Source organism: Dicentrarchus labrax, unplaced genomic scaffold (genome assembly GCF_905237075.1).
Source record: "Dicentrarchus labrax unplaced genomic scaffold, dlabrax2021, whole genome shotgun sequence".
Lineage (NCBI taxonomy): Eukaryota > Metazoa > Chordata > Actinopteri > Moronidae > Dicentrarchus > Dicentrarchus labrax.
This window is the reverse complement of record NW_026136708.1, coordinates 12,700,043-12,724,111: the sequence shown is the minus strand read 5'-3', so window position 1 is coordinate 12,724,111 and position 24,069 is coordinate 12,700,043. Positions and strand designations below refer to the sequence as shown.

Below are 24,069 nucleotides of genomic sequence, written 5' to 3'. Positions count from 1 at the left end.
AATCATCCGTGCTTCAAAAACTATTTTGGGACCAAGAGAGAGATTTATTGCAAAGGAAGCAAAAGTGCAATTAACTTGCAGAAGATTAACATATTGACCCAGTAGGACGTCTACTGTGGTCAATGGTTAAGTTTCCATTCAGAGCCAATGAACATAGTCTTGAAAGAGATCCAGGAATTTTGTGCCAACACTAAGTGCCTCTTTTGAGAGATTCTGCAGCCAAAACTCACCGTCTGTTCAACAGACAGCAGCCAGACATAAGACTACAGCAGGCCCGTGGTTTTTAAATGTATCTGGCACTTGACAATGATGGAGCCTACAACAGAGAGCTTGTAGGGATGAGACAATACAATCCTAGTGCAGGAGTTTATAGCTTTAACAAACCTCCTGATGGAAAGTCACTACAACCTGCTGTCCAGCATTGCCTTTCTCTTGCTACTGTTTTGTGTCAACACTTTGTCCAAAACTGAGTTTCTATATTTCACTGTATTATTTGTTTATTCCTAATGTTATAATTTTTTGACATATTTTAACCCCTTAACCAAACTCCTTATATTTTATTGACTTATTCTCAGTTTGAAATGATTAAAAATAGACATTTACGATGATAGACACATCCAAACACTGCAGTTTTATTACTGTTTTTAGTATTAAATTATACCCATTATACCAACAGGGATATACTGATAACATCAGTGACATAACTGCTCTGCTTGTCAGTGTAGATGCCAATTTTCCAATTTGCTATCATAGAAAACTAAGAAAATATTTGAAAAGAAGCTAGAAAAAAAATTGTTGGCTGATCAATTAATCGACCTGTAGTTTATAGGCTATAGGCACATTAATGCGGATAGAAATGTCTGTGGAGATATTTGTTTTAAGTTGTTTACTGACAACGGCTGCTTCAAATATGTCTGTTTTAAACCAAACTATGATTTACACTTCACATATCCCTGTTGAATTAAAAGTACAAACACTTTTGACATTCACATAGAGGTTAGGGTTACTTTGAGGAGGTGAACTTTGAGGATATTTTAATAAATAAAAACGTAAGTTAACGTAAACTCTGTACGAACTTCTTGTCTCGGCTCTCTCCGAGAAATTAAACGTAACGGTCGGAACGCGTCACTCTGACGTCATGCCGACAGAGAGCGAGAGAGAGAGACGTGGCACGCGGACGGTTAAAGGCGCAGGGAGCCGTTGAGAGCGCGCGCCGTCGGTCTGCTTCATTGAACCGGGAGGAAGCAGTCAGGAAGCCACGGACCCCCCGAGCTAACGATATATAATCAATAACACCCCATCTGGAACAGAGACATGGCGTCAAATAACGGCTCCGTCGGCAAATGGGAGGTAGTGAAGAAAGGGAAGAAGAACAACAGCGCGGGAGGAGCGAGGAGCCCCAACGAGAAGAAGCCCGGCAGCGGCGGACGGAAAGCTCTGGGCGAGTCTAACCTGCCGTCCCGACGTAAGTGAACACGGCCGTGTGTGTGACCCAGTTACCTCACTGCAACATGGAGCTACGTGTCCCGCTGTTTCTACGAACTACGCGGTTCTTTATGTCGTCTGTACATTAATAATAACGACGTTAAACTACAGAGGCTCCGAACTGACGTACGGTTGTCTCGAGCTAGCCGCTGTAGCATAGCATCGCGCAGTAACACTTAACTTCCCACGATCAATGTCGTGTTGCCCCCGTTTGGGAGTTGAGCAGTTTTCTCTATATTTCAGCTTCTCTGTTGACACATTCGTCTATAAAATAATCTCTTACCGAGTCTTTCTGGGCTGTGTGCTGTTGCCACATGCAGCTAGTCGGAAGTCAGCCTGTGCTGTTAGCTTGCTAGCAGTGTGTCAACACAGGCAACGTCATCACTGAGAGAGCCGCGTCTCATATGTTAACTACTTTTGTGACCTTTTACTTTAAATGCATCTCCAGCTTGTTGTTGTTGTTGTTGTTGTTGTTGTTGTTGTTGTTACATTGTAGTTGAACTGTAAAACGTTTGGGTAATTAATTAGGCATCCGCTGATTTCCACGTATGTGTGTAGGGGCAGCTGCCACTGTGTTCTCGGGGGTCATTCATCAGTGTGGTTATCAATGTTCCCCCCCCCCCGTGATTTATTAAAGGATAATGCTGGCAGTAGTATTTATTATTCTTACTGTCAACTAATCTAATGAAAATAACAAAAATTGACTAACCAGTAACTCATTATTATGTGTAACCACAGGCTGATAACTTATTCCTTATTGTTAAGAAACTATTAAAAACCTACCATTGAACTGAATTACGTGTTATTTCATTATGATAAACACGGGACATTTACATGTCTCATGAAGGTTGAGCACTAAATGCGTTTTATTTATTTTTTTATGTGCTACTGAAAATAGTCCCCAGCAAATGCAGTATAAGCTCATTTGAATGACAGTGCACAGTAGACAAACAATAGAAACTGATTTAGCCTTTTGTTTTTTTTTAAATAAAAAAAATATATATATTCTAAACCCATCTTTGAAGCTTTTCGTCTTCAGTTGGAGTCAATGGGCAGTGACCTGGAAACACATTGCCGGTTTTATTGATGATAATATTGTGTGTATATATAGCGTAAGGCCAACATTATCCTTTTAAGGAATAATAGTGGACAGTATGTGTATAATTATTTATACCTGAATTGAAGTTGCGCACTGTTGCAGTATTAGGTAGATTGTAGAAATGCACATGCATTGGGGGATTTTATATTTTTTCACACAGTAATATTTGGTTTTCTCTTGTAATTCAAAGTGAAACTAAGAAAATCTGCACAAACTACAAAACTGTCTGACAACTGGGGTCCCAGAACTCAAGGGTCCCTGAAAGCTCCAGGCTTTAGCGTGCCTCAGTCAGTTTGAGCAAATTGACCACCACCAAAAGCACTACATCAGCTGACATCAGCTGACATGATAAGGGCCTAACGGTGTGTCATGGTTTATTACCTGATTTTGAAGTCCTCTCTTGAAGAGTGTTAAAATCTAATTTCAAGATCTTCATTATCAGTTTTGTCCTTATGTGTATTATAAGTTATTTGTGTTTAATCAAATTACTATACAGCAAACCTGGGGCCAGGTAGTAATCCAGTATAGAAAACCTACACATTGCTCAGAGAGTGGGAGTATGTACTTGTGGTTAATAGGGATTTTTTCCCAGTGACCCCAGCAGGTATATCTTCCCTTAGAAAACATCCCAGTAACAATATTAACTCTGGTAGTTTGCTGTGTGATGATTCCTTATTAGCCCAACCCTGTAGAACCTAATTACAGACCTTTGATGGATTATTTGCTCTTATATTCACCACAATTAACATTCAGTAAACCCAGCAGGAACCACAACCGCTCCTTCTCCACAGGTGTGGCAGTGACCTAAATAATGCGTGACAGAAAAGATTAGATCTCTCTAAATAAAGATTAGATCTCACTCTGCGACTGCTATTTGTTTATGCACCATTTTTATCAGTGAATTAACTCGTTCAAAGTCTGTCTGTGTGATCACAGTGACCGTGACTCTGTCAGTGGTGACGTGGTGTATAGGTTTTGTCTAAAATAAATGCCCTTCTCCTTTTCGTTTTATAAACTCTCTAAACACATAGTATTTAATCTAAATTGCTATTTGCAGTGTAACCAGGCTCATACTTTTCCCCTGAAGGTGTGCCTCAGCTTTACCAGGCTCTACAAATAATTTGATTTATACTGATCTCTTAAAGACGATCAATATTATATCAATTTATTCCCCTTTAAAAGGAATTCCAACTCTTGAATCACGAGGCTTGTATGTTGAGTTTGTGGTTTTGGCGCGTTCAAAATAATCTTTCAGCCTCAAGTTTGGCTTGAGGCTTTTGTATCTGTTAGAGCAGGCTTTGTGGGCTGCATCTTCACAAAGCAACACCAGGAAAGAAAAGTGTTACTTATAATGCCTGTTTCTGCTTGAAACCATTATTAAAAGGTGAGACTAGACTTATTTTAGGCACAATCCTTCTTTTTAGATGACTTAATCGGACAAACGTGGAAAAATATAAGATGTTTTCTGTAAAGCTTTCTTTAGGCTTTGCCCTGCAGTTTTGGGTCTACTCTATAATGTCTGTATCACTGCTTTTTACATACATACCTTCACCTTGAGGTCATATTTAAGACAGCTGATGTGAGATAGATTTTATATATATATATATTATAGGACTTGTGTCACATCATGTCTACACAAGTTATAGGATATCTAACAAGGGCTCTTCTTTCAACAAAAGTGATTATGTCAAGTCCAACATGTTATTTGGTTGATTTAAATGCCACATACTTGGGTACCTTAATTGAAGGAGCAGGGCTTGAAATTAAATTTGTTCCTTAGTGTCCTGCAACGTTCCCAAATTCTTTCAACTGTACCAGATGTGAAGTTGGTGACACTGTTATCATGCTATGATTGATTTTGTGTGTGTGATGTAGTGTAGAGCTTGTGCTGGTGCCATCTCACATTTTTCAAGTTTGAATACCTAACAATTTAAAATAATTTATATTCCATGACACATAAATGTAATAATTGTACTTGTATTGATACATTTACATACATACAGAGTTTTCCTGGACACTTTATCTCTGTGTCCCAGGTGTTAATTGTCCCTTAATTTTGAGTGCTGTTAAGGCGGGTAAAAAACAATACATCCTCCCACCTGTTATTACTAGATATTACGCTTTTTAAAATAGTCCTGACTTTATTTAAGTTCCCTTTCCATTTAGTAGAAATTGTAAATTCAAATCTGCTGTATAATAATGGTGTCCGTAGAACAGTCTAATATCTGTATTGGCGTCAATCAATTTTTCAGTCCTCCTTACAGTAAATACATAAAATACATAATCTTTTACCTCAAAATTCTTGTCTTGTTGGCAATCCCACAGTTGTATAGAAAAACAGTGTGATCAGGTAAGCAAGACTTTGCTTTAGTCTGTTCTGCGTTGTTAAGAAGTGTTTGAAAGAGGTTTGGTTCTGTATCTATATGTGAAGCATCCTGTCAGCTATTCTTCTGCTGGTGTGAGAATCCATTGGAGTCCACCCACCCTGTAAGAAGGCCTTGTTGGTTGCCTCTACTCAGATTACACCACACCACCAAGACCCTCTGCTTACAGACACCAAGGCTGACACTAAGTGGCTTTATCTATAACTAGTGGTACTGTAAATTGAGATTTCAGACACCGATGGCTTTTGTCATTTTGTATCATCACTGACATGTCACATCTATAGGTGAGTTTACATCCACGTGTTTTTGTGCATATTTTCAGTTTGCCTACAAAAAAACCTACAAAGTATTGCAAAAATGTTTTTAGGCTAAAGTTGATGTGTTGATAAAAGCAGAATGCGACAATGACTTGAATGTCCACTAAATCTTCTGCTCCACTGGAGAGACGGAAAATGACGGCAGACAAAACATCAAATCTTTTTTTGGATTTGGAATCCATACCAACTACAACTTACTACTTTGGACAAACCCTGGCTCAAAAACAGTGGCTCTAGATGGAGCCTTTCATGTGTTTCACAAATTTAGCAGAAATGATAGTTTCATGTACACACGTGGAAGGCTGGGTTGTATTCAGATGTTTCATATTTCCAATAAATGGATAAAATAACAGTGAAATGTAGCAGGGGTTTTTAAAACTCTTATCAGGTGAGCCAAAACTGAATAAAAATGCATCATAATTCAATCAGAACATTTAGACCAATGCGGAAAGTATAGTGTACATGCTATAAACTATAAATTCACTGCGTGAGCCATACCACTAGGAAACTATTGAGCGCTTTAAAAGTAATCTCAAAGTGAACACTGTGCAGTGTCTCATTTTCAAGGCAAAGATAAACCAATGTTCTATATTAACTGTGCCCACCTCTAGTCCTGTCATCAACAAGTGTCAATTCATTTGTTGTTAGTTGTTGTCCCTCTGTCATAGGACATTTGGGTAAAGTTGTCTACATATTTCAAATATTCTTAGTCGAGTGGCCTCACTTGTTCTTTAGCTGTATTTCACTGTAGCAGATGTCTTGTCATGTCAGGAGCTGCTGCTGGAAACGACCAGCTTCCTGACCGTTATGGATATTTGTTTTGTATTAATAGACATGAAAATCTGGTCAGGTTACCTCATTCCTCTTTTAGTGCTTCCTTCACTATTCAGGTAGTGCTTCGAGTAATGCTTACTAAGCCGAGACATTCATAGAGATGACAACAGGTTTCGGGGGGTAGAAAAAAAGACTGAAATGTTACTCATGACTTCAGTCTGTCTGTTTTATTATTATTATTATTTCAGTCCCAGGGAACCCTACCCTTACCAATATTTGAATAAGAAGTTATGGCCCTAGAGTGAGACCTGAACACTGAGACTGTGAAGTCTCTTCTTTGCGTCACAGTCCTGTGTTGGGCCGACACACACAGACTCAATTTAGATTTAGATTTGTCAGCATCATGTACAGCTGAATGATCAGTGGACAACTGGTGACCTCTGTCAACATGGATTCAGGTCTGTGGGTGGGTCTGACTGGGAGTCTTGAGTCCAGTCATTAGAGTCTTAAGGGCAGTTTATTTTGAATTTTTTAATATTAATAGTATGGATTTAGAGTTTTACTGGATAAAGCCAGCAATATTCAAGCCTGAGCCAATACCTCTGTGCCATAGACCTCCATTATTGTCCAAAAACTATAAAAAGCCAATTAATGAGCCATAGTTTTGCACTAGATTCAATTTATGATGTCTTATTTATTCTCCTGTACAGCACTTTGGTCAACTTTGGTTGTTTTTAAAGTGCTTAACAAATAAAGTTGGATTGGATTGGATAGATGGTGTGTTTTTTTCATCATAATGAGCATGGACATTGTAGTTTATTTTGAGTCGATCCCACATACACTTTCCTGCTGCCGCAAATACTCCCTAATGTACAAAATGTGTATTAATCTGCAGCTGAAAATGGTATCCAAAAAATGCATCATTTCCTGCTGTTTGAGTGAAATTGACAAAAATGGACTAAACGACTGTACCCAGCTGTGTTAGGAAATGACTTCCTTTAAAGAAAAAAGAGTGAAAGCCAAAAGGGAAGTCAGAAAGTATTGACGGATTAACACATTGTTGGATTTGTTGACAATAATAATTGAAATATATAGAATGATGTCAGCCTTAGCCTTTCAGATGATTTTATATCCTGGGAATAAAAAATCAAAAATAAAAAACAAGGCTAAAATATCTGCTGTTAGCTACCTGAATACAAGTAGTATATTAGTATTGACCTTCAAAACTTTAAACTGGTCGAGCCCTGATATGAACTCAGTTGAAGTGGACACAGTTTGTTTACAAATGAGGTCTTAACAAGTAACACTGGGGAATATTTGAAATGCTGATAGTGCTTAACTCTGTTCCTTTGTGAACTGTAATGAGTGCTGCATGAATATTGTCTGGGATCATAACAACCCATTACGCAAGACATAGCGGGAGGGTGGAACCACTGAATGTGAGGGGAGGAGGGAGCAACCAGCAAGGGGAATGCTGTGGTATCGTGCATTAACTTTCAGGATAGGAGTGAATGTAAGAAAGTGTTATAGAGACCAAAGAAGTTCGAAAAGAGGCTTATATCCGCACAGAGGCGTGTCTAACCATTGCTGCCTTGTTTCTTTCAGCACCCCTGAAGATGTCAGAGACCCTGTATGACGGCTTTGAGAAGATGGGAAAGAAACAAAACAAGGAGCAGGTTCCTCCACCAGCAGAACCTGAAAATAAGAAGCCCTCATCAAGTAAACCATCCAAGAAATCCCACTCCAGCAATACAGTCACCCCCGCACCTCATAAGACCCTTGAGGAAGCCTTCAAAGCCGTGAGTAATCCACATGCCTCTCCACATTTTTAAAAAGAGAAATTGAGATGTTGAAGTTTGTTGACAATCTAAAGGCTTAAACAAAGCTGAACATTCTCATTTTTGTAGTTTAATGATTATTATGAAGATTCTGTGTGCACTTTTTGCCTTAAAACAACTTGTTAATTGCTTAATCTTAAGATTAATGGTAATTTTTCATCCTCAGTAGTGTAAAAATCTGTCTGGTCTTTGCCAGCGAATGGAAAGACAAAAATAAATGTTATAGGCTTTGTAGCCATAAATATCTTCATGTTAACACACAAACAGTGCTGCATTGTGACACAATCACATGCTGAAAGGAAGTCTCAGGTTTGCATAATGGATGTGTTGTTTCTGAGTATACAGCCTTAATGTTTTCTCTGTCTTGTTCTGTTTTTAGTTGGATGTTGGGGACCTGAAGCAGCAGTTGGCCCGCAGTCAGACTCTGTTTCCAGAAAATCCATCAGTGTGGGTCAAAGACCTGGCAGGATACCTCAACCTCAATCTGACTGCGCCAGAGACTGAGCCCACACTCAGCAGCTATGCTCACGGTCAGTCAAACTCAGACTTTAAGAAGGAAATACTGTGCATATTCAATATCCCTAACAAACCACAAGGTATTAAAAGTTTCTGACACAATGATCAAAAGATGGCGCTTATTTCATGTCCACTTTCATGTCTTTTTGTCCCCAGATTACCCATACTGCCTTATAGGGAAAGAGCTGAAGGGCGTGATCAAAGGCCTCATTGGACGTTGCAGTGACTGTCTGCCAGATCTCCTCGACCACTGCGTTTATACTATGCTCAGGGAGCTGGACAGACAGTCAGGTACTGTAGGCACTGTGGACCAAGATCTAAGTGTTACATGAATGATTTCCTGTTTCCCACATTTCATAACTGTTGTTTCCAATGTACATAGGTACTTTTAGAAATGTGCAATTAAGTGACCAGAGTTTGAGCTTTTACGTTTTATGTCACCCAGCTCACTTCTGAAATTCAATTTGGTAATGCATCATTAAGTGGCTGAGAAACAAAACTTTAGATGCTGCTGTTCTGTTGAAATGGTCAGTCACACAAAAAACAAACCTTGAAAAACACAGATTTTCTCTCTATGTTTTCAGGAGAACCTCTCCATGGCTACAGAGTTTGCATTCAGGCAATCCTACAGGATAAACCCAAAATAGCCACCCAAAACCTGCCAGAGGTGAGTGTGTGTCCTTGAGTCCTGCAGATAACTGGCAGATTACTGCTTCACTGCCCTTGTCTGCCCTGAATGTACTATTGCTTTCTTGTAAGAAACCTGGTTACCCTCCCTATTTCCATCTCGGTTACAGTGCTAATATCCAATACACTGGGCATTTGTCTTTTGCAATAAGCTTGCAACAATATGTAGTAATATCCTTTCCTTCCCTGTCTAGTATTTGGAGTTATTGCGGTCAGTCCAGAATCGTCCAGTGAAGTGTTTGACCATCATGTGGGCTCTTGGCCAAGCAGGATTTCATGACCTCAGCCAGGGACTAAGAGGTAATAGACAGTCAAACATTTACCCAAACACAACTACAAAGCTATACTCCTTTTAGATATGTAGACACAGTATTTTATCATCCTCTGCAGAGAATTACTCCTCGTCTGTGTCCGTGTCTCCCCTTTCTCCCACTTTCTCAACATTATGTGCAGACAGAAATTCTAGGTTGGGGGTTAATGAAGCAACAGTGCGCATTAGAGCAGTAACACATCCACTGACAGCCATCTGTGAGCTTAAACACATGGAAAGTTAAAAAAGCTTAGCTGCTGTCTCAGGTCTTTGCCTTTTTATTTGGTGAAGCTGTGAGGTGGGACAGAGGTGGGTGTTTGTATGTGGGCATGAGAGGATGAATATTCCTTCAAAAATTACATAACAAACCTCATTTGAAAAGTAAGACGATTGAGTACCACTCAACTTGCCCAAGGCAAGGAAGTATGCAGTTCAACTCATTCTGAAGCAGTTTGAAAAGTTATAAATGCAAAATGTTCTGCATATTATCTACATGTTGGGGTGTTTAATCAGAATAAACAGGATAGCTTCTCTAAAATATTTATACTCCGATCTTGTTATCAAGAATTTAAAAGGCATTCAAGAGCTTCCTGTCTGAGCCCCAGACTCTAATATGATTAGACTTGGCAAATGTGCAGAACTTGATATTGAAATGTTTCCAGTGCGATATGCAATGGATGTGGGGAATCTGAAATTGCAACAGCGAATGTCGCATAACAAAATTACACCTGAGTGCATTTAACATTACAGACTTGTATAACAGTGAAGTATCTGAGGGATGTTTTCTTTTCCTTTGATAATACACAGAAGAAATTCCTGCAGAGCTCATTCATGCTTATTTAGTTTTCACCAGTTTAGTTAACTCTGTTTGTTGTTTCACTCTGTTACTTAAATAATTAAGCACGCAAGAACAAAAGCCTTGTTTTGCTGCTGCAATGGCTCTGGGCCAACTGTTGACTCATTTGATGCCAGAACTAAAAGTTCCTGTGTGATGAATCAAGTTCTTTATTTGTGTTTCAGTGTGGCTAGGTATCATGCTTCCTGTGCTGGGAGTGAAGTCCTTGTCTTCATATGCCATTGCATATCTGGAGAGACTTCTCTTGTAAGTCTTTCTGAGAAATATGTGACTTATTTTTTTTATTTGGGTAAACAATTCCACTTGCATTCCTTTTGAAAAACTTGGTACAAAGGTAACAATAATGCTTGAATTACTATCATGATGGTCCCTGGTCTTGTCTTCCTTTTGAATTAATTGTGTGAGGAGGAAGAGTAGTAGTAGTATTAGTTATGTATGTGTTTGAATATATATTCAACTATATCTTGACTTGAATTTGTGCTTCATATTCTTCTTTTCCTAGACTTCATGCAAACCTGACAAAGGGATTTGGCATCATGGGTCCTAAAGAGTTTTTTCCTTTATTGGATTTTGCCTTTATGCCCAAGAATGCCCTGTCATCAAGGTAAATGTAATAAATTGCAAACTCTGATTCAAATCACTCATTTAGGAAGCTCATTGGGAATGTCATCTCTCTTTTAGTACTGGAACATTTTGAATAATGAAGGGTTTTATTTTTAATCCTTTGGACAATTGTCCCATTGGACAATACTGTTTTTTCCACCTATATAGTTACCATTTGTCTGTAAGACAAACAGCTGACCACACTTTTTGGATTTTCTATATCTCGCTGATTTTGTAAATTATATAATGTTGTCACATCGATTGTTTCCGTTATCTCCCTGTTGGATGTAAAAGCATTTTGACCACTACTGTGGGAATGGGGGGATCTTAAATGTCTTTTTGACTCTGATGACAACACAGTAATGTTGAAATGTTAGTCTGTTCACACAATTAAAGGCTGTGAAGTCCTCCTTTGTTCTCTGCAAGTTTGCTATCCTTGAACTGAGAAGCACCTGATTCAGCTGCTTGTAGCTGGAAGACATGCAGAAAACCCTGTTTGTGTTGTTTGTGTTCAGTCTGCAGGAGCAGCTGAGGCGTCTGTACCCTCGACTGAAGGTCCTTGCATTTGGAGCCAAACCCGAGAGCACATTACACACATATCTGCCATCATTTCTGTCCAGAGCCACACCACACTGTCCAGATGACATGAAGAGAGAGGTAAGACCCACACATACTACACACAGATACTACTGCTGCTACAGAAGTCTGAGTGTACTTAAGCTCAGTGCAGCAGCATAAATCATACTGATAAGTGACCTATCAAACAGTTGGTCAGATTGTTATAACCTCATTATTGTGAGGTGACTTCATAAACGGTCAAGATAGCATATTGGCAAATGGCCAAGGAAAAAAAACTCAAACATTGTAGCAATCTTTATAACCATCCACTGGTTAACTGGTCAAATATTGCTGCTGACAAATAACAACATTTCTCGGTCTGCTTCAGTGGCATTTAATTTAACAGTAAAACATAGGATGTGGTCATGATCTGTTATCCCTATTGTTTGATCACTATAAAATTCAGCTGCACTCTGGGAGTTGAAAGAAGAAATGAATAAAATATTAATAGAATTTTTAATCAGAAATAAAATTAAGTTTTCTATCTCTCTCTTTCTTCCTCTCTTGTTTTTTTGCAGCTGCTCAGCAGTATGACAGAGTGTTTGTGTGTGGATGTACAGAGTCTCGGAGTGTGGAGGCAGCTCTATACCAAACACTTACCCCAGTCCAGGTGAGTCATGCACATTGTTTTCCTTGAAACTGTGAGATGTATTAAACAGCAATCCTCCGTGGCAAATGTATATGTCTTAGTTAAATTTCCACAGAAGTGAAATGCAATTGTATTTTAAAATGATATTTCTGGATTTCAACCATTTTACAGAGCTGACTGTTCCTCTCTCTTTTTTTCTTCTTCAGTTTGCTGTTGAACCATTTATTCAAGTCCTGGAATATCCTGCCACCAAAGGTACGACTCATGGCATGAGGCTTGATAAACCAAACTCCCTAGACATTTAATTACAGCATTAAGGCATGTTTACACTCCTGCCGACACAGTGGGTTACGGCTTAATTCAGGCTCGGTGTGATTAAACAAGCAGACTTTAAGTTAAGAGTAAAGGATTAATCTTCTGGAAAAGCGTAAACTCTCCTTTGTGGTATTTTTGATGATTGTGTTTTATTTTTATCTTTAGCTCCGGAAGAATCTTGAAGAAACAATCCAGTCTTTCAGAGTGACGAATGAGGAGATGAGAGACACTGTTGAATCTCAGGACCTTCAGGAGTGCAATAACCTGTGCCAGGTGAGACAGACACTGCAAAAACTGATTTAATTTTTCCATGTTAAACAGTGAGATTCGTATTGGATTTAAATCAAGTAATGATTAAAACTTGTTTTCATTTTAAAATCCAGTCTAAAAGGTAGGCTGCTTAGTCCCAAGTTTGATTTAAGACAAACTTTTCAATCAAATGAAGCACTTACCTATTCCATATCTCATCTCATGGAGGCATAGAAAGCCTTTTAATTTGAATTGTAATTAAGGAGTACAATAAAACGCATCAGGAACAATTAAAAGAGCGTTTTCCACCCCTTTTATTTACCAGGCACCTCTAGAATACGAATGCACCAAACGCTTAGATTGTCAAACACAAAAGTATACATTTGTATTTTTGCTCAGTATTTCCTTTTCTGTCTCCAGAATTTGCAGGTGAAGATGCGTGGCCGTGGCTTCCCCTGGTCCAAACTGCTCATGGTTCTGCTCGTGTTTGCTGCTGGCTTCATCACTCATGACATCAGATCCCAAGGCTCCTTCGCAGGTCCGTCTGAGTCCTGTTTACTCGCCACAGTCACTAGTCTTCTTGTGTGTTTTTGAGGTCTCACACCGTGCGTTGTGTGTTTCAGATTCCACCACAGCCAGGCATCTTCGCAACTCAGGCGTCACAGCGGTATCTCAGCAGGCCTGGAGCAAAATAACAGTCTACACCAAACAAGGCTTCAGGTACGACATTCATGCTTAACTCCTAACACATGTATGTGATGCAAACCTTTGACCAATACACCTTATATTAGTAGCCTTCTCCTCTGACAAACTACCTGAATAACCATCCACTGTTTGCCAGATATTGGTAGAATTTGTTTCTGGCTCTTTTTTAGACTTCGCCTCTGTTGACTTTTGTACACTCTCTGACCATCGGCCAGTCAAACCGAAGCATAAAAATAGCTCTTTATCAAGCTTCGGATTCACTTCCTGTATTCAAAGCAGTTTGTTCGCTGTCTGCTTTACTGACTCAGTGTTAGCAGAATCATTTTCCAAAGTCATGTTTTGAATCCACAGTTGTTTCCGCTGACATTGACCCACCACATATCTAAAAAAAAAAAAATATATATATATATATATATATATATATACGGTTGTTGTTGCTCCCAAGAAGAGGAAGAAAGATACAGGTGGTGCATGGACAGATCATCAGTTTATAAAACTGCAATTTACATTAAAATGCATTTAGTACACTGGAGAGTATCCTACTGTAGGTTTTAACTATTTAAACATCTGCCAAACCTCCATATTTTGCCAGCTTTTTAAAAAATATATTAAAAAAACTACAATCAAATCATGCATCCTATTGTACAAATTGCCCACAAGTGTCACTGTACAACAGCAGTAGTAGCAGTTACCTTTATGAACTCTCTCCAGGGGTTAGGGTTGTTGTGTGCCATATAACTTTTTTTATGAATCGATGTTTTTATTTATAATATCTGCTATATAATACTTGGTGATTATGCAAATACACTATTTAACTTGTGTTTGTATTGTGCGTTTTTGTATTATCTGCAGCTGGTTGGAGACAAACACTCCTCATTATTACTCTGAGTGTGTGCGGGTTGTGGGGCCACTAATGGAACAAGGCATGGAAAAGGCAAAAACAGCAGCCATCTTCATCTCTGAAAACACCACGCAGTTTATTCTCTGGGTCAAAGAAAAGACACCGCAGGCCATAGAATGGGTAAGGCTATGCATACATGGATGTAAAACTGTTGCTGTTTTAATCCGGTACACAGTGTTGATTATATAGATTGAATTTGTCTTCTCTTGAATCAAGGAGTTGGAGCTAACAAGATGGAACTGGAAACAGTCATATTTTATGTCACTGACGTGGATTTTACCTCTGTGTATGTTTGCTCAGGTGAACACCAACACTCCCGACAGCGTGTTCCAGGTGTTGGCGTATTTAAAGGAGCTTTTACTCTCCCTCCATCAGAACTACATCCTGCCAGCGTTAGCGTACATATCTGACCTATTACAGCGAGCATGGACCAACCTACAGGACTCCTGCAAGTCAGTACCTTCAGGCATCCTTTTCTCCTGATTTTATTGTTTATTTTGTATCCCGACTTTTATGAATGTGAGCTGGTTGGATTACATTTTCATCTGCCGTTAAAAAGAGTGTCAGGAGCCGGCTGCACCAGCTGTTTTGTAAGTTAAAACTTAACATAGTAAAGTGTTTACTTAGTGGAGGTTTATATGTCAATGAATTAAACCAGTTACACAACATAAACTAGTTCTTACAGAGCGTTCTTTACACCCAGTAAGTGCCAAGTGTACCTTCGTTAGCTCTCTAATATATGACCCATTTAGACAGAAAAGGTAATGTAGAAGGTTCGACACACTGACCTGAAACTGAATAATTAAGAAAATAATCTGCAGATTCATCAATTTATGGTTGCTGCCTTAGTTTATATAAAAATAGGTTTTAGGATATTATTTTGTTTGCTGGGAAACTTGTTTCTCAGCAACCGATTTCCAGATTACGTTGTTCTTTTCGAGCTTTCTCAAGTTTTAATGGTGCAGCCCACTTCAGTAAATCAGTATTTTACATTAGGTTCTAGTAGTCACAAAGACCATGGGAATGGCTTTACGAATAATACTACAGTGAGTGATTTACCAATAGCTGGTGCATCAAAAACTTGGTATCTAATTCAAAAAGTCACTTGTGATATATTTTTAATTTATTTTCTTAACCAGTAAGTTTAGGAGCAACCTCTCAAACGTGCTTTTCTTTGTTCTTCCTGCAGCGGCGAGGTGTCAGTATCGTGTCTGCAGGGCCACGCTTTGTCCTTCACCAATTCAACGTGGCAGCTGCTCCAACACACAACCTCGGCCATCAAGACGTGGGCTCAGGAGCTGCTGACGCGAGCATGATAACATCACAGATGCTGACTAATTTACACTCACACACAATATACACACAGAGTTGATTTACACACACACACACTGACCCAATCTATGGCTGCCTTTCAGTGCGTCTGCTCCCCTCTCAAGCCGTGATTGGACACTTTGGGGTCAGACAAACAAACTCTAACTCAAAAAGGACCCGTCTATTTCTTGTTTTGGCTAAATTTTTACATCAGTTTGCTGTTGTATAGATGTTTTTTTTCTACCAATCCTTTTGTCACTGCTGGATGCAGAGGTCATTTCTCTCTCTCTATCCCTGAGTTTTCTACTGCAAATTTCAGCTGTTGCTTTAACCGTTTGGGTTAAACATATTGTGTAATTTATAGAAAATGTGGGTTTGTAGATGATTTATAAACCATTTTTATTTAAAGATATATATTAAAAAAAAAAGTGTTATGTAAAAACTTGGTAAAGGGCAGGGGAAAGGCCAAAAAAAAGCATATTCCAGACTTCTTCAAGCCACTGAAGCTAACTTCTGAAGGGTACTTCATCTCCGTCTTGGTCCAGTGGACTATGAGGGTCGGATCAGATGCAGAATGGTCGAGTGTGTCAGACTCAGTAAACCTGTCCAGTCGGCAGCTCACAATGCAAAGCCTTCAAAAGGAAAGATATTGCAGGGAAGTGTCACATCTGCCGGTGGATTGACTTCTTCAGAAGATTTGGAGTGGACAGCATAACCCCAAAACAAACACGAGGAGTCTCACATCGGTCTAAAAAGGTCCAGAACAAGAAGAAATGTACTTGCTGTCTGTCCTGCTCATCTCCTTGTCTCGTCTTTGCTGCTTCATCCGTCTGCTGTTTCTCGTGCTTTTTCATTTGCCATCCTTGGCTCAACGCCTGAGCTAAAAGCAGAAATGCAGTTGTGTACTCATACTTGAAGGCTGATGATGTTCTGTGTGTGTGTGTGTGTGCGTGTGTGTTACCATGTGGATCAACAAGCTTATTCTCAAAAATGAGATCACAATTAACCCTGTGCCAACATCCTCCTGTACGCCGAAATATGACTAAAAATAAACCCCCTCCTCTGGGCAATGAAACCCCTTCTGACCAGCTGATTCACTAACCCCTCCTTGTGAACAAGATGTTTGGATGGATATGGAAATGACTAATGTCTTACTTTGTAATGTAAATGATTTATAATAAAGACTTCAACCCCATTAACTGTTGATGGTTGGTTAATCTGTTTCTATTAAGTTAGAATAGTGGTTGGGGAAACAATGTCACCACATTCATCATCCAAAGTGGAACATTTTAACATGAATGAATCCCATGACAACTCTGCAAATTCAATCTGCCAATAAAGATCATGTAACACGGTGGAAAGCTCCAGAACAGCTACTAAATAGACCTTGTTGTTGACATAGATACCTGAAACTTTTCCCTCACTATTTTAGTGAAGAATTAAGTTTACATTTTGGTAAATTTCTAAACAATTAACTACCAATGGCCTCAGCTACACACCAGTTATCAGGCACAACAGCATTATTGCTTTGTAACAGGATTATGTCAAATAAAGGTCGCAGAAAACTGAAGAACAATTTGAGAAAGGCTCATGAGGCACAAAAATAAACTGTAAAGTCCAGAATATAAATTAAAACACAGCAAGGCTGGAATAACAAATGGGAGTAGTTATAAGGACATTTGCACCACTTAAGTACAATTTAAAGTAAGTTAGGTCCTGCAATATGAGCTTATTTCATGGCCTGGTAACTTGAGAATAAGAAACCAAACTCAATTACTTTTGCACCAGGATCCCCCAACAAGTGAATCTGGCCACGTTGCACAGTAGCAATGGCACAGTGTGATAAAAGGACACAGGGCTGAGTAGGATAAAATCATTTAATTTTGAACTTTTGAAACAAACTTCTGATACAAGCTACAAACAAGTTGCCCCAAAACATGAAGTACCCACTGTTGTATTACCTGAGATTACCTGAAATGAAAAAAGGGATTCAGTTTTGTACCGTGTTCCTTTACAGGTTCAATTATCGCACAATTACTGTCCGTATATACTAAACCGTTTCCCATTCATTCTCTATGGTAGTGCTAAACCACTACGGGTGTAATGCGCACTCCGGCCACTGCCGCCTTTGGCGCTGTAACCGCCTAAAACTCCGTCTCGCCTCCTCGACTGTGTCAGTGAACAGAGAAGAGGAGAGATGAAGTCGACATCGCCAACTACTCCTGACATTTGGATTTGTTTTCTTCAACTAAGGTCAGTAACTTTTGTGACAAAAACGAGATAAAAGATAGGCTTATATGTACTTTGTGTCTTCTGAGTGTTGTAGGTTGAATGACGACGATGTTTGTACTTTGTCTCTGAGCGGCGCATCAGATTCATTTAAACTACAACGCGGCAAAACTTGCTAACGCCGTAATAAACAGTCGGTTTTTACTTTTGAGTTGGATTTACTTGGATATATGTTGTAAAATATTTCGTTTCATTCATGATATTTTCATTTCAAGTCGCGTTTGTGTTTTCTGGTTCAAATTCAAGCCCAAAAACCACACACACACACACACACACACACACACACACACACACACACACACACACACACACACACACATACTTAAGTTTGAACTTTCATGTCTTTCTTTTGTCTTATATATCTTATTAATGTTTAATTAAGTAGTTTTCTTACATTCATTTCTGTTTTAATAATTTATATATATCTTATATAGTTAGTCATTTTAAAATGTTACTCGACATCATTGTAAATGGGGACCAGCCCTGAGTGATTTTTAAGGTTTAAATAACTAAAGCTATATATTAAAGGTTTGTATTTAAGCCCATCTGGTGCTCCTACAATTTATTCTAGCTTCTATATATTAAAATCTGGTGCAGAATTCAGAAAAAGAGTAATTATTTTGTACACTTTGGATCACTTCAGGCAAGACCACACACTTAAAGGCTAAAATAATTTAATTGATCTTGTTTTTAATAATAATAATAATACATTTTATTTGTTGGCGCCTTTCACAACACCCAAGGTCACCTTACAGGTATAAAAAAAACAACTGCAGAAATAAAATACACAGCACAGTAAATATGTATAAAATACATATAAAAAGAAAATACAGTGTAGCTAAATAAATGAATGCAGAGAGTAAAACAGTTGGGGGCCAGAGTATTTATAGCAAGTAAGACTTTTTAAAAAGGTGTGTTTTGAGTTGAGACTTGAAAGTGTCAATGGAGTCCAGAGAGCGGATGTGTAGTGGAAGTGAGTTCCAGAGTCTAGGTGCAGAGCAGCTAAAAGCCCGAGCACCCATTGAGGTAAGTGAGAAGGAAGGGGTGGAAAGCAGGATGGTAGATGAGGAACGGAGTGAACGGGATGGGATATATGGCTGTAGTATACTGGAGAGATATGGGGGGGGCTGGTTATGGAGAGCTTTGAATGTTAACAGTAGGAGTTTGTATTGTATCCGTTGTTGGACAGGGAGCCAGTGGAGGTGAATGAGCACTGGTGTGGTGTGATCCGAGGACTTGGTACGTGTTATGATTCTGGCAGCGGTGTTCTGGATGGTTTGTAGACGGTGGATGAGTTTTTGTGGTAGACCAGTGAGGAGGGAGTTACAATAGTCCAGGCAAGAAGTGACCAGGGCATTTATGAGGACTTCAGTGGAGTGCTGGGTGAGGGAGGGGCGAAGTCTGGAGATGTTGCGGAGATGGAAAAAGGATGTACGTGAGATGTTGTTGATGTGGGATGTGAGTGAGAGAGAACTGTCCAAGATGACGCCAAGACTTTTAACTTCGGTTGAAGTGGGGACCAGACAGCCATCGATGAGAATACTGAGGGGATGGGATTTGGAGAGTGATGAATTGGATCCGATGAAAAGAACTTTACTTTTATTGCCATTGAGTTTGAGCTTGTTGTTTGACATCCAGTTTGTAATAGTTTCCAGGCAGTCCGTGAGGGCAGTAGGGGGCGATGCAGTGTCTGGTTTGGTGGTGATGTAGATTTGGGTGTCGTCTGCATAACAGTGGAAGTGAATACCAAAATGACGGAAAATATTGCAGAGAGGGAGGATATAGATGATGAAAAGTAGGGGACCCAGAACAGAACCTTGTGGAACACAGTGAGTGAGTGGTGAGGATGGTGATCTGGTATTTTCTCCATGGATGAACTGAGAACGGTCAGATATGTAGGAATGGAACCAGAGGGATGCCAGAGACCCCAGTGCCGGCCAAACGATCTAGGAGGATGGCATGAGATATTGTGTCGAAGGCGGCACTGAGGTCTAGGAGTATAAGGATGGTGAGAAGGCCAGAATCCTCTGCTAAAAGAAGGTCATTTGTTATTTGAATGAGAGCTGTTTCTGTACTGTGGTTAGGACAGAAACCAGACTGAAAAGGCTCAAAGAGGTTATTTTTTGATAGATGATCTTGAAGTTGGCAGGCTACTGTACGTTCTATAACTTTTGAGATGAATGATAGGTTTGAAATAGGGCGATAGTTATTGAGTTTGTTTGGGTCCTGGCCAGGTTTCTTTAATATGGGTGTGACTGAAGCAGTTTTGAGCAGGGAGGGAACAGTACCAGTTGACAGGGAGGAGTGAACAATTTGTGTTATGAGAGTGGAGAGTGTAGGGAGACAAGCCTTGACCAGTGTGGTGGAAAGTGGGTCGAGTAGACAAGTAGTAGACCGGGAAGACATGATCAGTTGGGATATCTGTTGATTCGAGGGAAGATGAAAAGCAGATAGGCTACTGGTGGGCTGGACAGTAGCACAAGGAGTGTTTATCTGAGGGGTCAGGGAAGGGGTGAGATGGTGGTGTATGGAGTGAACTTTGTGATTTATGAAGTCCAAGAATTGTTGACACTGAGCGACTGACGTGAAGTGGGTGACAGTTTCTTTGGGCTTGAGTAGTTCATTTACTGTGGAGAATAGAATCCTGGTATTGTTTCCGTCGTGCTGGATGATGTTGGAGTAGAAGGCAGATTTGGCAGTGTTTAGAGCGGTCTTGTAGGAGGTGATGTGGTCCGAGTACATTTGAGAATGAACAGTGAGTCCGGTTTTCTTGGCAAGGCGCTCAAGGCGGCAGCCATGGGTTTTGAGTTGGCGGAGTTCAGAGGTAAACCATGGAGCAGTCCTGGAGAAAGTCACTGTGCGGGTTTTTGATGGGGCCAGGGTGTCCAGTGCGGCAAGCAGTGTGCTATTGTAATGGTCAACAAGTTCAGTAGCGGAGAAGAGGTGTGAGTGAGAGATTGACATGGAAATTAAACTGTTCAGTTCTGTGATGTTGATATTCTTAATATTGTGGAAGGACATGACACGCTGATGACGGGATTTGCAGACAGGAAGGTTGATATCAAAAGTTAAGAATTTGTGATCTGACAGTGGAAGTTCTGTGCCGGAAAGATTAAATGGGACAACACCAGAGCAGCAGATTAAGTCTAAAATATGGCCCTTATTGTGTGTAGGAAATGTAACTGAGTGAGTTCAAAACTGTCCAGGGTGGAGATGAAGTCTATGGAAAAACTGTCCTTAGGGTTGGGACATGAATATTAAAATCCCCAGTTAAAATTATGTTTGGAGTGATGGCACATGAATCTGCTAAAATAGATGAGAGTTCAGTGATGAAGGTGGAAGAGGTCCTAGCTGGACGATAAACAGTCACAATGATGGTGGGTACAGGTCCATTTAACGGCACAGCGAGCACTTCAAATGATAGGGGATCTTTCACAGAAATGGGGACTATTTTTAAACTCTTGCGAGAAATCAGTGCGAGACCGCCACCTTTACCGGAGATGCGTGGTTTGGTAATATAGACAAACCCGAGCGGTAGAGACTGATTTAAATGAAAAAAGTCATTAGGCTGCTGCCAGGTTTCGGTAAGGCAAACAATGTCCAAGTTAGAATCTGTAATAAGATCGGAGAGAAACTAAAGAGGGAGAGTTTGAGAGTGACCTCTTCACTCGGTTTTGGCTCAGGCGGTTTCAGCGTCCAGAAGGAGCAAATGGCGCAATTGCCGCCATCCCTGGAACGAGGAGCGCTTGCCTGTCCATTTGATGTGAGGGAAGGAGAAAAAGAAAGAACGGGCGGACAGGTGCGCGAGGGAGATCCCGTGCGTATTTCACAGTGTGCTGGAGTTTGGGCAGCATCCCAACATGCTCAGGTGGAGACCGTCTCGCCCATAGAAGGAGGGACGCTCCCAGAACATGTCAAAGTTGTGGATGAAACAGATGTTATGTGCTGCGCAAACAGATTGAAGCCAGGTATGGAGGTAGAGAATCCTGCTAAAATGAACATCGCCATGACCCAGAGTGGGGAGTGGGCCAGAGATAAAAGCTGACTTTCCAGAACTATTAAGAAAATTTAGGAGTTGGATAAAATGAACTTTCGTCAGCTCCGATGGCGTGCGGGTGGTGACATTCGAGCCACAGTGAACTATAACTTTAGTAATTGTGGGGGGCGCTGACTCCAGGAGACCGGGAAGTTGTTACAGGATGTCGGCGGTCGTGGCTCCAGGGAAGCAATGAGTGACTGCATTCGCGTAGCGGATGCGCCGAATGATAGAATCACCGACGATCAAGGCACGGGGGGGAGGAGTGGGTGCCTGGTTCACAGCAGAGTGAAGGGGGACAGGAGCGGCGGCGGCAGAGTAGGATGGGGCATCCTGTTCTCAAAGGTCAAAAGGTTCCCCATTATGTTTAAGAAGATGTACATGTTTAATATATAAATGTTTTTCCACATATGTCACAGGCCAGCATGGAAAAACCATTCAGTTTCTTTCCTGGGAGGATGAAAGTTGTTTTCCGCAAGTGACCTCGAGGTTATTTGTGTCAGGATCCAACTGATGCAGCTAAGCTTTTCAAGGACAACCCTTCTCTGCAGGACAATTCTGCACCTCTAAAGGAGGACACAGTTAAACAAAATGCCCTGACTGTGGTCCGTCACAGAGGAGGGGGTGCCACAGACAAGACAGAGGTGCTGGGGGATTACATCTTGCAGTTTGGCAAATACAAGGGGATATCCTTTAGTTGGCTGTTGGAAAATGATGTAGGCTATACATATAACTGTCGACCCGAGAGCACCTGGAGGGAGGTGTGGGACAGGAGGGCTGATGGCTACGCAGTCTACATCATGAGAACTAAGTGTTTTCCATGGACTCAGATGTACAGACTGCAGCAGTACCTGAAAAGGAAACAGTCGGCCTCTGTCTGCTCTCCACCAGTTACCAAAATAATGTATGCCTAATTTTTTTACAGCACAAATTCAAATTCTTTATGTTTGTGTCACAGTGATGGATGATGATGAGGAGCTGGAGAGAGCGATGAAGAGCATATCACCCACCAAATAACTGGCACAGTGTTGTAAGTACATTCTTTCTTCTACTGACTGAACATTCAAAATCAATTTAGTCTCAAACAGTGTTCTTCTTTTTATCTAATATATAGGCCTTTAAGTCAGTCAAATGATTCTGTGGGAGCTGAGAAAAAGAGTTTTTAAATGTTTACATATTATCTTACACAATGCAGCAGTGTTGACATGTCCTTGTCATTTCCAGAGTGGCTCTTTACAGATGTTGTTCCGAGAGGGAGACCTTTAAACAGAATCCGTTTATTTTGCCTGTGCTTGTGAGCAGATTTTGGTTTCCATCTTGTGTTTGCGTATTCAGTTCATTCACATATAGCAAAATGTTGAAAATGTATGCAAGCATTGCAAACCATTCGCCACTAGCAAGCAGCTTTGGGTCATCACCCTGCTCATCAGTTGAAAGGTTTTCAGTTCCATTCAAACTCAATTTAGTCTCAAACAGTGTTCTTAAACGTGAGTCTGCTAGACCGTTTAATCTGTGAAACAGGAACTTTTTGCTGAATCCAGTTTAAAATGTCTCATCCCATCTCTCCATGTCAAAAATGAAGCCATTGTCTAGAATTTGAAAAGCTTGCATTTGAGCATGCTGATTGATCTGTACCCACGTTTGCCTTGGTGTTGACTTTGTCAGTTTCTGTAGTGTAGTGGTTATCACGTTCGCCTCACACGCGAAAGGTCCCCGGTTCGAGACCGGGCAGAAACACTCTTCTTTGCTCTTTGCTCTGAGTATTGGAATCAAACTATATTCAATATCAAACACAAACTGTACTCAATCAAATGATTAGACAAATGCAAAAAAAGCAAACTTAAGGGAACCGTACCAGGGCTCCAGACTAACCTTTTGCATTGGTTGCACTGGAGCGCCTAACTTTTTTTTTTTAGGTGCACCAGCACAAAATGTAGGTGCACCCAAATTTTTCATTGCGTCGCCTTTAACGCCATAAGGTCACCTTTTTATTGCTCTCCATAACTTTCATATAATGTGAATGATTTTTAAACAAGAATAAGGTGTAGAGAAATGCTTTATTTGAAGCACAATTATATATAAAAAGAAAAATAAAGTGTTTAAAGTGCTTCACTGAGCTGAAATTTAAACTAAATTTCAAACTAAAACACTAAGCAAAATAAAACATTTCCAAATAAACGTTCAATG

The 24,069-nt window shown here is 40.1% G+C and overlaps 2 protein-coding genes and 1 non-coding gene across 5 annotated transcripts in view; all 3 read left to right on the top strand.

The window, feature by feature from the left end:
- The first annotated feature begins 1,164 nt into the window (after positions 1-1,164).
- Positions 1,165-16,752, top strand: tmem214 (transmembrane protein 214). The gene is made up of 17 exons (XM_051410055.1): positions 1,165-1,465; positions 7,665-7,858; positions 8,277-8,427; positions 8,570-8,704; positions 8,998-9,080; positions 9,295-9,400; positions 10,431-10,512; positions 10,769-10,870; positions 11,385-11,526; positions 12,006-12,097; positions 12,283-12,331; positions 12,557-12,664; positions 13,061-13,178; positions 13,264-13,360; positions 14,198-14,366; positions 14,547-14,698; positions 15,436-16,752. Exons 1-17 carry the CDS (start codon positions 1,315-1,317, stop codon positions 15,560-15,562), a joined length of 2,058 nt encoding a protein of 685 aa, XP_051266015.1. The 5' UTR covers positions 1,165-1,314; the 3' UTR covers positions 15,563-16,752.
- An 895-nt stretch (positions 16,753-17,647) lies between these two features.
- Positions 17,648-24,069, top strand: part of LOC127368849 (uncharacterized) — a 49,742-nt gene continuing 43,320 nt past the window's right edge. Inside the window, exons 1-2 of one of the 3 annotated variants that reach the window (XM_051410077.1) lie at positions 17,648-17,810; positions 22,302-22,371. The gene's annotated coding sequence lies outside the window, so the exon portion shown is untranslated. The remainder of the gene's footprint in view (positions 17,811-22,301; positions 22,372-24,069) is intronic. The other 2 variants (XM_051410076.1, XM_051410082.1) reach the window with 2 other exon arrangements.
- Positions 23,547-23,619, top strand: trnav-cac (transfer RNA valine (anticodon CAC)). The gene has a single exon. It is a non-coding gene; the product is annotated as a tRNA-Val (tRNA).